General features: G+C 40.7%; 1 protein-coding gene across 3 annotated transcripts; it reads left to right on the top strand.

The window, feature by feature from the left end:
* The first annotated feature begins 5,649 nt into the window (after positions 1–5,649).
* LOC139368479 (calcium/calmodulin-dependent protein kinase type 1D-like) lies at positions 5,650–15,574 on the top strand. Of its 3 annotated transcripts, none has more exons than XM_071107408.1 (11): positions 5,650–5,724; positions 7,951–8,059; positions 11,550–11,675; positions 11,809–11,883; positions 12,262–12,524; positions 12,733–12,808; positions 13,181–13,372; positions 13,637–13,724; positions 14,058–14,374; positions 14,534–14,643; positions 14,788–15,574. In XM_071107408.1, exons 2-10 carry the CDS (start codon positions 7,974–7,976, stop codon positions 14,595–14,597), a joined length of 1,287 nt encoding a protein of 428 aa, XP_070963509.1. In that variant the 5' UTR covers positions 5,650–5,724; positions 7,951–7,973; the 3' UTR covers positions 14,598–14,643; positions 14,788–15,574. The 3 variants fall into 3 exon arrangements, with proteins under 3 accessions (XP_070963509.1, XP_070963510.1, XP_070963508.1); XM_071107409.1 differs by lacking the exon at positions 5,650–5,724 and adding an exon at positions 5,799–5,863; XM_071107407.1 differs by lacking the exon at positions 5,650–5,724 and adding an exon at positions 5,969–6,304.
* Positions 15,575–16,100: the final 526 nt, after the last annotated feature.

The following is a 16,100-nucleotide window of genomic DNA, read 5'->3' as shown; positions in this document are numbered from 1 at the left end:
TATACATGCGCACTGTAATTACCACATTGTGCACTTGTGAAACAATAGCGGAAGTGCATAACGATGGCGCCCCCCCAGGCACTTACCACAAATCCTTGTTTTTTAAAGTTCTCCGTACTTTACGTTACTTTTTTTGTACGGTCATTAGCACAGTATTATCCCAATTTTAGCTTCAAGACACCTGCAATTAGAACAACTGAAGAAGTAGCCTAGATTGTGCTGATTTATTGGCACATTGAACCATATCGCGTTCTCTAGATTTTACAACTCAGTAGATATTGCTAAAATAAGATCTGCCTATGTTAAGCAGATCCTTAATTATAAAGCAAGTGAGGAGTTTTTGTATGGGGGGCAATGAGAGTGTACTGCTATTTTGATCTAACAGAACTTTCATAGAGCTTAGGTTTTTAGGAGTGTAGTGATAAGTGTGATGCACGTGACATCCTGGCAACTTTGAGAAAGAAAAAAAAACTTTATCGGAGTTGTCCCTGTGGGAGCTTGACAGCCTGCCGTTCCGCTCTGTGGACAACGAATCCCATTGTTAGGGTGGAGACACAAGCAACTCGTCATTACAGTATATCCAGTATCTCTGATGACCTCGTATCTAAATTCTGCTATCGTTATGCATGTTCGCCATTGTTATTAGACAGAGTTACTGCATGAGAGCTACTTCATGTAAAGTGCTGCTTTTCCTTTTGTAAAGAGCATGCAATATGTGATATTTCCCCTAATGACAATCATCACCTAGAGAAATGGAACGTTTCAATGACAGTGCCTATGACAACCGCATGAACTAAACCTGTAAACCAGCAAATTAAAGTCCTTAAGCCTGTGAAGCTAAATGGATGTTCTGTATTCACTCACAGACCAGTTAACTCTTGCTTTAAACCAATGTACTGACAGCTTGACAAGCTCAACGGCAATACAAGGATTACAAGCGTGTTTAATGTGTTTAATATGTTCATGAAATGTTCATGAAATAATTTAATGATCAATGCATTGCAGTGAAAATGTATAGATGAATTTTTTAATAACATTAATTATTTCAAATGAACCTGTAAATCTTTGAAAATTACAATAAAAACATTGAAAAGAAAATTGAGTGTATGCATTGTGTTTCTTATTTATACCAATATTCTACTGTATTTTGCCTGCAATTACACATGACTGTGCATTGTTGCTGTGTTTGACATTGCTTTTTCTTTGTCTTTGCATAGTGCTATGACAGGTTATCAAATTATCAACACCTGATGGAGATAAGCCTATGAAAGATGAATGTATAATGTGAAGGGTCAAGTAAAGGGCATGTATGAGCCGCCCAGTGCCCTTCACATCTGCAATATGCTGTTTTATACAACAAGTGGGTCTAATCCTGAATGCTGATTGGTTAAAACCTCATTCCAGCCGGTGTCTATTCCACAAGTTACCTCCGGTTAAATCTATGACATTAAAATGCCTATTTACTCTGTTCCATCTAACTGCGCAATCCACTGTCCCATCAACCCAGCCATGCAATTTATAAACTTGATCTCCACTATAAAAAGCATTTAGACATTATCTCACATTTCTTTTAGACTAACATTTCGTTTTCAACAGCGGCTATGTGTATCTCCGACATTTGCAATTTTGTTTAAATATTTAAATTCGATCGCCAGTTTTCGCATAGTAATGAACATGTCAGGATTCGAGATCAGACAGACATGCAGGCAGGCAGCGTTTCTCAGCCATTCGAAATCATGAATCGGCATCATTTTTAAGGATATATACATAGAAATATCAATAGAAAACAGGTAAAATGAAACAAAGTGCAGCTAGTTTGCAGTCTTTCCAGCTTCACTTTGAAGTGATTATGTTAGCTGTGTTGTTGGCTAGCTCCTCTGAACAGCTGTGTTCTGACGAGAACAAATTTTCAATGCCAGGTGAAATCGCTCATTGTTATAGATGTATCCAAATAAATGTCACTAGAAAAAAGCTTAAACAAATACAAATATAGCTACGTTGTTGTTTTCTGGCTGCACTGTCTGACGTGACTGTAAATTATCCGTAATTGGCTAGCTAGCAAGCAAGGGATAAGAACGTTGCCAGCCAGTATGGAAGTAGAACATTTAGAACGAACGATTGGGTCGCGTCCATAGATACCGAACAAAAATACTTGACTGGGTCACGTCTCTGGCAACCAAACCGATAGAACGACCAGTCAGCTTCGGTAGCAACCCAAGATTTGTGTCGGGGCTATATCTTGTGGTAGTAAGAATGTTTTATACAAATATGTAAATCATTATTTGAATATGTTGGTAACCCATTATATAAAAGTGATGTGATAACGCCCTCGAAGCCGGTGTTTGGAGGAAATATTTGCCCGGTGTGCCGGCCCTCGAGGAAGCGCCAATATATCCTCCTAACACCGGCTTCTCTGACAATGTCATTTAAATAATTCACACTAAGGTCATCAACAACTTGCTGGCATCCTGTTCCTTGAGGGAGTGCTGTTCTTGCATTATGCATGTTGACACATGATAGCTTATTACAAAACACTTCAAAAAGGTATAAAGCTTGATACATTTTTTCATATAAAATAATTACTGATATTTAATGTCTGAAATGTTAGTGTTTGCCAAATAAATAAACATACATTTAGAGCATGTATAAAGGTATTGCAATTAGGCAATAGCAGTGCTATCTCAGTATTTTGCAAGTGTATAATTTTTTTTACACTGAACAAAAATGAACACGTAACAATTTCAAAGAATTTCCTGAGTTATAGTTCATATTAGTAAATCAGTCAATTCAAATAAATTCATTCGGCCCTAATCTATGGATTTCACATGACTGGGAATACAGATATTCATATATTGGTCACAGATCTTTTTTTTTAAATGTAAAAGGTGTGGATCGGAAAACCAGTCATGACCACCATTTGCCTCATGCAGCGCGACACATCTCCTTTACATAGAGCCATTCACACTGTCTGCCATATGCCCAGTCTGTTGATTGTGGCCTGTGGAATGTTGTCCCACTCCTCTTTAATGGCTGTGCGAAGTTGCTGGATATTGTCTGGAACTGAAACACATCATTGATCCAGAGCATCCCAAACATGCTCAATTTGTGACATGTCTGGTGAATATGCAGGCCATGGAAGAATTGGGACATTTTCAGCTTCCAGGGATTGTGTACAGATCCTTGCGTCATGGGGCCAACCATGCATTATCATGCTGAAACATGAGGTGATAGCGGCGGATTAATGATATGACAATGGGCCTCGGGATCTCCTCACGGTATCTCTGTGCATTCAAATTGCCATCGATAAAATGCAGTGTTCGTTGTCCGTAGCTTATGCCTGCCCATACCATAAACCCCATCGCCACCATGGGGTACTCTGTTCACAACATTGACATCAAATCTGAAATGTAATTATAATTTTTTTTAAATCAGCAAACCACTCACCCACAAGACGCCATATGCCCAGTACAGTTGATACTGGGATTCATCCATGAAGAACACACTTCTCCAGCATGCCAGTGGCCATCGAAGGTGAGTATTTGCCCACTGAAGTAGGTTACGAATGCCAACTTCAGTCCGGTCAAGACCCTGGTTAGGACTACGAGCATGCAGGTGAGATTCCCTGAGACGGTTTCTGATAGTTTGTGCAGAAATCCTTCGGTTGTGCAAACCCACAGTTTCATCAACTGTCCGGATGGCCATTCTCAATTCTTTAAAGTGACTTTGGAAGTGGCTTTTGGTAGAGAAATGGCAAAAGCTCTAGTGGAGCATGCCAATTGCACGCTCCCTCAAAACATCTGTGGCGTTGTGTGACAAATCAGCACATTTTAGAGTGGCCCTTTATTAATCTCAGCACAAGGTCCACCTGTGTAATGATCATTATGTTTAATCATCTTGATATGCCACACTTGTCAGGTGGATGGATTATCTTGGCAAATGAGAAATGGTCACTAACAGGGATGTAATTTGTGCACAAAATGTGAAATATCAAAAAGAGAAATAAGCTTTTTGTGGGTATTTCAGCTCATGAAACATGAGACCAACACTTTACATGTTGCATTTATATTTTTTGTTCAGTATAGATGCAAGCATCAATAGCAAAATACTTGGTCAACATGTGCATTATGTCACCTTGATGTAAAGTGATACAGTATATCCTAACACTGTCCTATTGCAATGAATAGGCTACTGCACATACGTGTGAAAATAAAAATGTAAAGATCTAAAGATACAATATGTACATTTAACAGCCTGACCCTTCCACGTTGTGACTGATGGATGGAAAAATACAGTGGGGCAAAAAAGTATTTAGTCAGCCACCAATTGTGCAAGTTCTCCCACTTAAAAATACGAGAGAGGCCTGTAATTTTCATCATAGGTACACTTCAACTATGACAGACAAAATGAGAAAAAAAATCCAGAAAATCACATTGTAGGATTTTTAATGAATTTATTTGCCAATTATTGTGGAAAATAAGTATTTGGTCACCTACAAACAAGCAAGATTTCTGGCTCTCACAGACCTGTAACAACTTCTTTAAGAGGCTCCTCTGTCCTCCACTCGTTACCTGTATTATTGCATGTCCAGGCCCGTCTGAAGTTTGCTAGAGAGTATTTGGATGATCCAGAAGAACATTGAGAGAATGTCATATGGTCAGATGATACCAAAATATAACTTTTTGGTAAAAACTCAACTCGTCGTGTTTGGAGGACAAAGAATGCTGAGTTGCATCCAAAGAACACCATACCTACTGTGAAGCATGGGGGTGGAAACATCATGCTTTGTGGCTGTTTTTCTGCAAAGGGACCAGGACGACTGATCCATGTAAAGGAAAGAATGAATGGGGCCATGTATCGTGAGATTGAGTGAAAACCTCCTATCAGCAAGGGCATTGAAGATGATACGTGGCTGGGTCTTTCAGCATGACAATGATCCCAAACACACCGCCCGGGCAACGTAGGAGTGGCTTCGTAAGAAGCATTTCAAGGTCCTGGAGTGGCCTAGCCAGTCTCCAGATCTCAACCCCATAGAAAATCTTTGGAGGGAGTTGAAAGTCTGTGTTGCCCAGCAACAGCCCCAAAACATCACTGCTCTAGAGGAGGAATGGAGGATGGAGGAATGGGCCAAAATACCAGCAACAGTGTGTGAAAACCTTGAAGACTTACAGAAAATGTTTGACCTCTGTCATTGCCAACAAAGGGTATATAACAAAGTATTGAGATAAACTTTTGTTATTGACCAAATACTTATTTTCCACCATAATTTGCAAATAAATTCATAAAAAATCCTACAATGTGATTTTCTGGATTTTTTTTTCTAATTTTGTCTGTCATAGTTGAAGGCCTCTCTCATCTTTTTAAGTGGGAGAACTTGCACAATTGGTGGCTGACTAAATACTTTTTTGCCCCACTGTAACCAATTTGACAAAAAATGGTCCCAGTATTTATTTTCAAATCTGTAAACAACAATATGACGTTAGAGCGAAAGAACATATAGTGATGACTATCACTGCACTGCTCAATAAATGAACCCCTGTGACATCTCGGCACCGGGCCCCTCCCTCCCCGAACCGTTAACGGGGATGGAACTGCGCGACCTAATCTCTGACCTGAAAAAACGAGTTATTTCCGTGGCTGTCGACACGGTAATCTGTCCAGTCCTCAACGAGGTTTTGGCAGGAGAGTCAGAGAAGAGCTACCTTCAGCACCTACAGTATCTCACTGGTAAGTCAAAGAGAAATTCGCTCTGCCAGGGTAGACTAAACTGCCTCCAGGGTAGGTCTATCTCTTTCATGGAGGTCGGTCTTTTAAGTGCTTCTCGGTCTGAATTGAAGGATTGCCACCACGTCCTAGAATATAGCTGGTGGGTTTTCATATTAAAAAGGTAGTTTCAACATAATATTTTTTTGCCTAATGATAGACTATTCTGCGTGTGGATAACATTCAGATCAAAAAGACCCATAGACCTACAACTCAAGTTAAATAATGTATCTGTAAAAATATTTTTGAGATTGTATTACAATCAGAAAAGTGTAAAATAAGATGTTTTTAAACAGGCTAATTCGAGTGATTGCGCAGGTGATGCTGCAGCCAACTTGGTCCATCGAGCGGCTTTGAGTGCACAGAAAAAAAAACACTGGATGTGCGACGTCCCAGCGAATGTCGGTCTTTAAATACAAAAGAACACTCAGTCCTCTCGCATTTTCCCACGGCGTTTTCTACCAGTGTTGTCCTTGCATTGGCCGGACTGCCTGCATCCCTAAAGGCAAAACTACCTGTGGCTTGAGTTGTTATAAACTTTCAGGTAAGGCAGTCCAGCTTTAAAAGACACCGTCTGAGAACTGTCTTTAAAGTTTAAACTTACCAAGAATTTAAAGTAGCCTAATGTGATGATCAATAGATTTACAACCTCCGTTTAGAGATTTTTTGTCTTATAGCAAGGATTGATACTAAGGATTTTATACTCTGCATTTATTTAATTCTGGGAAAAAATAGTCATTATATTGTATTCTGGAATTGTGTGTACCATAACAGATGTCTGAAGCTGCATATCTATTTTATGACATGGTATAATTCTGTTTATGCTGAAACACTACTGTTCCATGGATGTACTGAACCTGCACTGATCTGGAAGTACTGATGTTGCTGCTTGTGCTGTATAATGCCCACATAATGACAACATATTGATGTGGGTAGACAGAGGACTTTACAGTGTGATATCAGGGAGACAAAGGAACAAAAGCATGACAGGTGGCTGTGGGAGAGAGACTGAGAGGGACCAGACAGGGACAGAGCTTAATCTTTTATCATAGTTGGTAGTAGCCAGAATTCTAGACATGAGAGGAGTGGAATAGTTATTCAACATTTTGGCTTTAGCATATACTAAAAATAAAAATAAAAAAAATCTTATGCTTGTCATGTGGCTACTGTATTACCTGACTGAGTGACAGATTTGACAGATAATTTGTCCGACAGTCTTAACAGGTTCAGAGAAGTTTTCATTTGTCTACTATGGTTTTGTCTATTTGGATATCAATGGAACCGACTTCCGAAGAAGATAGTTGGGAAGGAAATGTGAGAGGTAGTGATGTCAAATTTGCTTCCTACTTTCAAGATGGTTCCCTTTGTTTGTCTAGTTTCACATAGGAAAATCATCTTGCTTGTTTGTTACCATGTTCAGGAAATTGTTTTTCTTTGGTCTAACAGCTACACTTTATTTCCCAAGGGTTGTTTTACATGTAGAAATTGATTGTTAATTCTGTCAAGCGCTCTGAACATGTTCCATAAATGATTGAATCCTGTCCTTGGCTTGGTTTGCCTCTTAAACTGAGACTATTCCTGGCAAGGTCAGGGTCTACGGATCAGAAGTTTGTAATCTCTTATATAACGGAAACAAGGCAAAGCTACAGGGTAACTTGGCTGCATAAACTAGGTCTACCATAGCAGTAATCTTTCCCAAACAGTTTTGGTTGATCAGCCACGTTACCTAATTCTGAACAGCAAAAAATAAATACGTCGGCTAACCTCTGTAGGTATTGCATCTACGGCTGGTTTGGATGTTCATCTCAGAGTAATAGAGAATAATGGAGGCTCAATGATTTTACCATTGTCTATGTCAATCATCTCTCAATCAGATAACTAATGATTTAGCAGCCTTGTTAGACAGACAGCGGTGTCAGACTGTCTGGCATTATGGTGTGCTGTACATGGGCCAATGGAATACAGATGTTTAACCTGTGTGGCTGCAGACAATGTGTTGATTTCTCATGACTCTGAGAAATGTCATAATCCAACAGGACATTGTGAGAGTGTATGGGTGTGGATACAGAAATTATTATTTTGGGGTTTCGCAATAGCACTGCAGAACATATGTGAGTAGGCAACATTATTATACTCGATTCTGAAAACTGGTGTTGAATGACATTCCTCTGTTTTTTCCCATTGTTACAGAAATCCCTTTTAAAGAAGCAGACATGGGTCGTAAAGAAGCCGAATTTGACTGGAAGAAGACCACTGACAACATTCAGGAGGTGTTTGACTTCATGGAGGTTCTTGGCTCGTAAGTACAGCCCACACCCACCTACCTACCAAAGGACCATTTTCCCTACCTCATTAGAACATGCATGTGACCTCATTGAGGAAAGAGAGAGTGACCCTCATGACTATCCACTGGCTGAGGTGCATATCATGCAGTAGGTTTGATTGGATTACCATGAGACCTGCTTTACAGGTGTCTTATAGACAAGTCACTGTGGCAGCGCTGAGGGTATCAGTCCTAGACCTTCTGATGACATCTGGTACATCAGATGGCTCATCAGATCATTTACAAAATGGCCAATAGAAGTCATCTATGGAGCCATCTTTTGCTTGATATTCATTCAGTTTCAAATTCAAAACTGGATTTTGATTGTCTTTGGTACAATCTTGACAAAATTCCACAAGAACTCTTCAAAGATTTTTTCCCCAGATGTTTTTGATGGCCTTGTAGAAAATGTGAGTTATTGTAACCAGTTGTGTAAAGTACTTTACATAAAAATACTTTAAAGTACTACTTAAGTAGTTTTTTGGGGTATCTGTACTTTATTTTACTATTTATATTTTTGACTATTTTTACTTTTACTTCAATTTGTTTTTTACTCCATACATTTTCCCTGACACCCAAAATTACTACATTTCGAATGCTTAGCAGGACAGGAAGATGGTACAATTCACAAACTTATCAAGATAACATACCTGGTTATCCCTACTGCCTCTGATCTGGCAGACTCACCAAACACAAATGTTTTGATTGTGAATGATGTCTGAGTGTTGGAGTGTGCCCTGGCTATTCATAAATTTAAAAAACAAGAAAATTGTGCCGTCTGGTTTGCTTAATACAAGGAATGTGAAATTATTTTAGACTTTTACGTTTGATACTTACAGTAAGTATATTTTAGCAATTACATTTACTTTTGATACTTAATTATTATTTAAAAGCAAATACTTTTAGACTTTTACTCAAGTAGTATTTTACTGGGTGACTTTTACTTGTAGTTTTCTATATAATTATCTTAACTTTTACTCAAGTATGACAGTTGGGTACTTTTCCCACCACTGACTGTAACTAAGTAATTTGAGTAAATGTAACTAACAGTTTCAAACGATTTAGATAGATTTGGCACCAGTCAAAATTGCCTCATTTTAGTGCGTCAACCACCATGACTTAATCCATGGGGTCAATCAAATGTTCTTGACTGAGCTGTCCGGTCTTACTGAAACAGTCATGTTGAGAGGCTTAGGAAGCGGTGGTGGTGGATAATGAATCTGGGGCTGGGCCAGAGGTAAATAAAGGTGTGTAGGCTACTGCTGCCTAGAGGTCTGACATCACTGTACTGTGGGAACACAGACTTGGCTGGACCGAGGATTGGATATGCAGATAAGAGAGGAAGCCATGTAAGACAAACAACATTTGTGTGAACATATGTTTTGGAGAACATCGCCTCTTAACTAAGAAGGGATGTTCTTTTGGAATTTTCCTGAATGGAATCTTGATGTTAAAGGAAAACATTTTTATGGCAGAATGAAGGCACGTTGACTTATTGTTGCATGATAAGTCATGTAGGTGTAACTTGTTCTCAGCAGAGACCTACTTCAAAAAGTGACAGATCACATCTGGGGAAAATATCACAAAACAGAAACGTATAACATAAGTAAAAAATGGGGAAAGCATAATACAAGAATAAAAGTAGCATTATTTTCTCAGAATTATACAACTCTCTTTTCTTAGGGCAGGGTGATAGCTTTGCCTAGTCAGGAGGGGTTAGCTTTGTTCTGCTGGTGTCAGGCTAAGGGTGATCAGGTGAAGGGCAGACTGACACTGATAATCTTTCTCTCAGATTGGAATAAGGATCAATGAGCAGAAAGAACAGGTAAACGGATGGAGAAAGCTTGGACAGGTGCTCTATAGATCCGATTACTGTACAGTGAAACACCTGTATGTAAACCAAGGCCCCGTGTTATCTCTTGTTTCCTCTCTATAGGCCTAATTTATTTAATTAGCATGCACACAGAGTGGTTTCTAGACTACGGTGTTTGACGATCAACATATCACCATAACAAATGAGCGCAGAGCAGTCCCTACTGTATTTCCTTCCTATGTTCCATCACAAGGATCTATCTCGGGGAATTAGGGAGATCCATTGGATGAGGCTTTATGAAGCTGAAACCCACAGAACACAACAAAAACACAATCTAGTTCCCTGGCAATCTGACATACAGCACAGAGGCTTGCAGTCTGTCGTTACACACCCGTCTCTCATGTAGATATCATCGCTATCCTGATCGGTCCCTTTATCGTGGCTTATTTCAACAGCTGATGATGTATTCTGTCTGTCTTTTGTGTTTTCAAACTGTACATGAGGAGACAACAAGCTGACAACAAGCTTACTAATAGCTGCCTTGCATACCAATTCCTTTCCACGGATGCTGTTTGATTGATAATATCCCTTGTGGGTCATAAGGAGAATCATGGGGTTCTCTGGGAGAAGATGCTGCGTAGTTTGGGAGAACATAAAGACGTCAGCGGGTCTGACTTACGTCCTGGGGCCTACCTCTGTGCTCCATTTGAATTTAATGAGACAATGTGAGATAGTGTGAGACACAGCTGTCATAATAACTCTGCTTGCGTCCATGCTGTAAGACCGTTGGAACTTGGGACTGTCTGCTGCAGTTGAAGCAATCTCTGCTAATTATCTTTTGAATTAAGTTGGTTCAATCATTTGACCTTGCAGTGCTCTCATCTTGCATATGTGTTCTTTATACCTTCTTCAGTGGTGTAACCCAACAGAAAGGAGGCAGCACTTTTGCGGTACAGTGTCTTCTGTCAGCCTCTCTCTCCAGGTTGTGTGTGATCCAATATATGATCTGGCCGCTGCTTGGGGTAGAGGTCTGTTTGTGATGGCTGCATATGCTCCTGTTTGTCCACACCTCAAGCCTGCCTGCCACAGTGTCTGTTGCGTAAGGGATAATCAGGCTCATCCCAGACAATGCTGAAGATAGCTCGGAAACTGTACAGAACACTTAATTGAGTGAGCCCTTAAGCCACTCAATCCCGTCTTAGGCCTTAATAGGACCTTTTTCCACAGTATTCTGTTTTGACATCCTGCACCTCTCTCTGCTCTAAAATCAAAGGGTGCATGTAGGCCACCTGATACCCGAAGAACAATAGAAACCATCAACGGTGTATTGCAAACATTTATAACCTACTGCAGGTCCACGATAACTGTAGCCTACATCACAGCAAAATGTAGCAATTTTGATGAAATTACAGAAAAGGAGAAGATTAATGTCAGAAAATACATCTCAGGATCTCATTTCACATCCAGCATCACCTCAGTTTTATAACATCACGCCCATGAGGGCCTGACTAACGGTGCCCTTCATATTTTCTTATGGAAAATGTCAATCCTCCTAATAGGGTAAATAAGCTGATTTCTCAGATCCTATGTAGTAATTGCACTATTATAATTATGGTACCAGCCCTTTGCCTATGTGTTGGTGTGTTAATCCAGGGGCGCGTTCTCCGAGGTGTTCATGGTGAAGGAGAGGAAGACAGGCAAGCTGTTTGCCATGAAGTGTGTGAAGAAGAAGCAGAAGAGTATTCAGAATCTGGAGAACGAGATTGCCGTGTTGAGAAAGTAGGAGTTCAAAAACGTTCAATTGTCATTCAGTCCCATTTCAAATTGGATGACTCTTCCATACAGCTACTGTGTGTTTCATTGTATTTTCCATCTCACATTCTAAACATGACCTATATCTTCTCACTCCCAGGATCAAACACGATAACGTCGTTGGGCTGGAGGATTTCTATGAAAGTCGTTCTCATTACTACCTTGTCATGCAACTGTAAGTTCTACATATTTTACCTTCCATTACAGTAGAATGGAGAAAATATTATGATAGTTATTTCCTATAAAACCCTTGTGTACGCACAAACTCCACAAATAATAGTTATTGCCCATTGATTTAATGACAGCCACAATGTTCTGCCTGTCTGAGTTTGGGATCAGACCGCAACTTAGCACTCAAGTCACACAGAGAAGCATCATGCTGAATGTTCTCAATGCTGAGCCTGAACATGAGCAGAAGCTCATGGATTGAAGAGCATATGTCATCCACAAATGTTAGGCTGAGCAATGTTTCCGACAATCACTTCATGGTTAAGGTTAGGTTGAGTCAGCTTTAAGGGCTCAAGGTTAATGGCTGTTGTTCTTCTACCGGTAGCGTTGCTGGGGGTGAGCTGTTTGACCGTATCCTGGACCGGGGGATGTACTCAGAGAAGGATGCTAGCAGGGTCATCCAACAGGTGCTCCAGGCTGTACAATACCTCCATCAGAATGGCATCGTACACCGTGACCTCAAGCCGGAGAACCTGCTGTATTACAGCCAGGATGAGAGCTCCAAGATCATGATCAGTGACTTTGGCCTGTCCAAGATGGAGGACAACGGTGTTATGTCCACAGCCTGCGGCACTCCAGGATATGTGGGTAAGGAAGGAGACGTTTGGCCTCTACGGATAATTAACTGTGTGTACGGGTGATACACTGGGTCAGAAGAACCACACTCAAACACATAAGGGAGGCAACAAAGACATTACGAAACCTAATAGCCTGTCAAATACCATACAACACTAGTTGAGGAAAATGAACTAAACTTGGAGAATTGTTCTTACTTACTATGTTTCCCAACCTCCAGCCCCTGAAGTCTTGGCCCAGAAACCCTACAGCAAGGCAGTGGACTGCTGGTCTATTGGAGTCATCACCTATATCCTGTGAGTATTGCTCTCATTGATGACCTCCGGATATGTCAATATTGGACCAGATCTATCTTGGAAAAGAGATGTTATCTCATTGAGAAAAACCTGTATAAATAAAGGTAAAATAAAATTTAAAAAACAGTCTACTGTAAGGTATAGTTGATTGCATGTAAAGACTATGTATCTGACCAGGCAAGAGTGCATTTTGGGTTTTCAAGCTTGTTAGTCTAATCAAGGGTTATCTTTAGCATGATGAAGGCATCGTCATGCTGTTACAGTGGTGGAGTTAAAGCTCCACCTTGTGGACATTTAACACAGAGACAAACACACACACTATCATTTCGTAAAGACACAAACTTACACAGCATTATTTTTTGGTTTCTCTAGTCTCTGTGGATATCCCCCTTTCTATGAGGACACTGAGACGCGACTGTTCTCGAAGATCATGAAGGCACAGTACGAGTTTGACTCTCCCTTCTGGGATGACATCTCTGAATCAGCCAAAGATTTTATCCGCAACATGATGCAGAAGAACCCGAAGATGCGCTTCACCACAGAGCAGGCTCTCAGGCATCCCTGGTGAGTGTCATGATCAACAACATTATTGCTTCATCTATTTTTGTCTGTAACATCTACAACAACATATTCTCTGTGGTGTCCAGTGTGAGGTGTATTCAGGCTAGCCTGGAAACGGTTTCAGTTTCAATGACAGGAATGCCAGACTGAATTAGTGAGCTGAAACAAAGGTGAAATATAGCAGGATTTAGTCTAGATTACGAGACTAGATTCAGGCTAAAACCCGTCAGGAGATTACAATGTTATTTTCGGTTGTCTCTCCTTCAGGATCATTGGAAATACCGCACGGAGCCAGGATATCTACCACTCTGTCAGTGTCCAGATCCAGAAGAACTTTGCCAAGACCAAGTGGAAGGTGAGCCTTCCTCCCATACCGCTCAGAAAGGGTTCTGGCTCTCTCCCCCATTTTAGACATAATCCCAGTGTGTTGTTTGTGTGTACGACACATCTGATCTCTTTCCTGATTTAAGGGCCAAGAAATACTGTAAACATCTATGTGTTATTCAACATCTCTGATTACTCATAATCAAGTCAATATCAAGACCACTATAAAAGATTCTATGCCCAAGCTTTTTCCAAATAAAACCACATTGCCTAACTCATGATGATGGCTGTCACCTTGGGGGCGCATGCAGTACTTTTTCTCTTAGCATGTTTCTCATCAACTGTTGTCGGTGTGTCGTTACAGCAAGCCTTTAACGCCACCGTGGCCATCAATCACATGAAGAAGCTGCAGCTGGCCCACTCTGAGCTGGTGGTCAAGGCGCAGACCCTCAACATGCCCACCATCCAGGTTATCGACGTCTCCTCCCCCGCCAATTCCCACAACCCCCCGGATCCCGATAGGCTGGAACCCAAAGGGAACCAAATTACCCTACCAATCAGCTCCAGAGACACGAAGAGCCACCAGCCCTTAAAGATCAGCCAAAGCGAGCCGGCACACGCCCATACCCTCGCAGAGACGGGCAAATACGCCTACCACTCTGAGCCTGCGAACCTTAATACGTAAGGACTAACACAAACTCCCATATTTTCCTAAAAAGACGACTAGCCTCCATTCACTGTGCCTGAATGACCATTAAACAGTGGGGAATTTCCCCGATTTAGCCTTTGCGCCATCCTCTGTAACTATCTGATGGATGACTTTGCGTCCCCTTGTTTTAGGTACAGGGCAACGGCCAACCGCAATGGCCAAGTTCTCCAGACTGGAGTGTGCTCTGTCATGTGAAGGATCTTTGGAAGGACTTCCACTTTGCGTGGAATTTTTTTACTAGGTAAATATTGAACTATTACACATTACTCTTTATTTTAGTGCTGTAACGAGGTTGCGTTATGGTAGTTTATTTCTTATTAGTAATAGATATAGATCATCTGAAGGTGGGATTGTGTTTGACTAAGTGTGTGTCCCTCCTCTCAAGGTCAGTCAGCTGACTTGGTCATGTCTGCTTCCTTCCTGTGGGCCAGCCCAGGCACTGATACTGACAAGTGGATTCTCAGGATGGCCAGTGAGATCCAGAATCCGCCGGGTTTCTGAAAATAATTCTGAACAGTGCCTAGAAACCTCCTTGAACACATTCTGGACATACTGTACACCGACAGACGTTCACACACATACATGTATATAACAAGGTATTCCACGATGTCCAGAATCCCAGGGAGGAGGATTATGGAGCACTATGCTCACTAGGGACTGGGTGATGTATGTATTATACCATGAAGAAACAATTATTCACATAAGAATTTTGTGTTATAACCCTTGAAAAAGGAGTTGATGTCAGGGAAAGGTTTGGTTGCGTCATGATGTGGTGATGCGATGTGGAGCAAAGTTTAAAGTTGAAAGACAGCTAAAGAAGAAATAGGACTACTGTGTACATGACTATAAGACTGACTTAAGTGGTTGTGCTGTTCCATGGTGTGGGGAGATGTTCGAAACAGAAGGCAGGTTTTGATGTGGAATATATGACCAACCAGGATTTTATCCCTATGTACATTGATGGGGGAAGTTGATGGGGAACATTAAGTAACTAAACAATAGTGTTATCCATGTGCTCACTGTCAACTCATTACCAGTGTAAATACCACTCTTAATGATTTGCCAACTCACCAGCACTCATATTACTTGCTGTTGGTGTTTTGTAAATATTCTAGATTGGGTTTTTTTCTCTGTAGCTTCATTGTAAATAAATAAAATACGTACACAAACAATCCTATGTCTTTGCTTTTTTCCCCCTCTCTCTACGCTCGGTCATGTGACGCAATTCAGTGACCTAGATCAGGGCTTCCAAACTTTTTTCCCCAGCACCCCTTATAAATCTGTTATTGAGATAGCCTATATTAAATAGACCACCAGCTTGATTTAGTTTAATCTGAAGTCTCAGAATAGATCATACAGTATGGTCGGCTGAGCTGCAGGGGATAACACCAGGGGTTATTGATGAGACTGGATCAATGGCTTAGCCAGATAACTTCATATTATGAAACAAGTCTATAAAGAGGTGTACACGTTCTTATTGTTAAATTAGCTAAACCCACTCACTTGGCTAAACTATAATTAAGCAATATGGCCAATATACCATGGCTAAGGGCTGTTCTTATGAGCAATGCAGAGTGGCCATATACTGCAAACCCCCAAGGTGCCTTATTTCTATTATAAACTGGTTACCAACGTAATTTGAACAATAAGTTTGTTTTTTGTTATACCAGTGGTACACGGTCTGATATAACACGGCTT

Source organism: Oncorhynchus clarkii, chromosome 16, assembly GCF_045791955.1.
Source record: "Oncorhynchus clarkii lewisi isolate Uvic-CL-2024 chromosome 16, UVic_Ocla_1.0, whole genome shotgun sequence".
Lineage (NCBI taxonomy): Eukaryota > Metazoa > Chordata > Actinopteri > Salmoniformes > Salmonidae > Oncorhynchus > Oncorhynchus clarkii.
The sequence above is the reverse complement of the archived record's forward strand: the minus strand, read 5'-3'. Positions and strand labels throughout refer to the sequence as shown.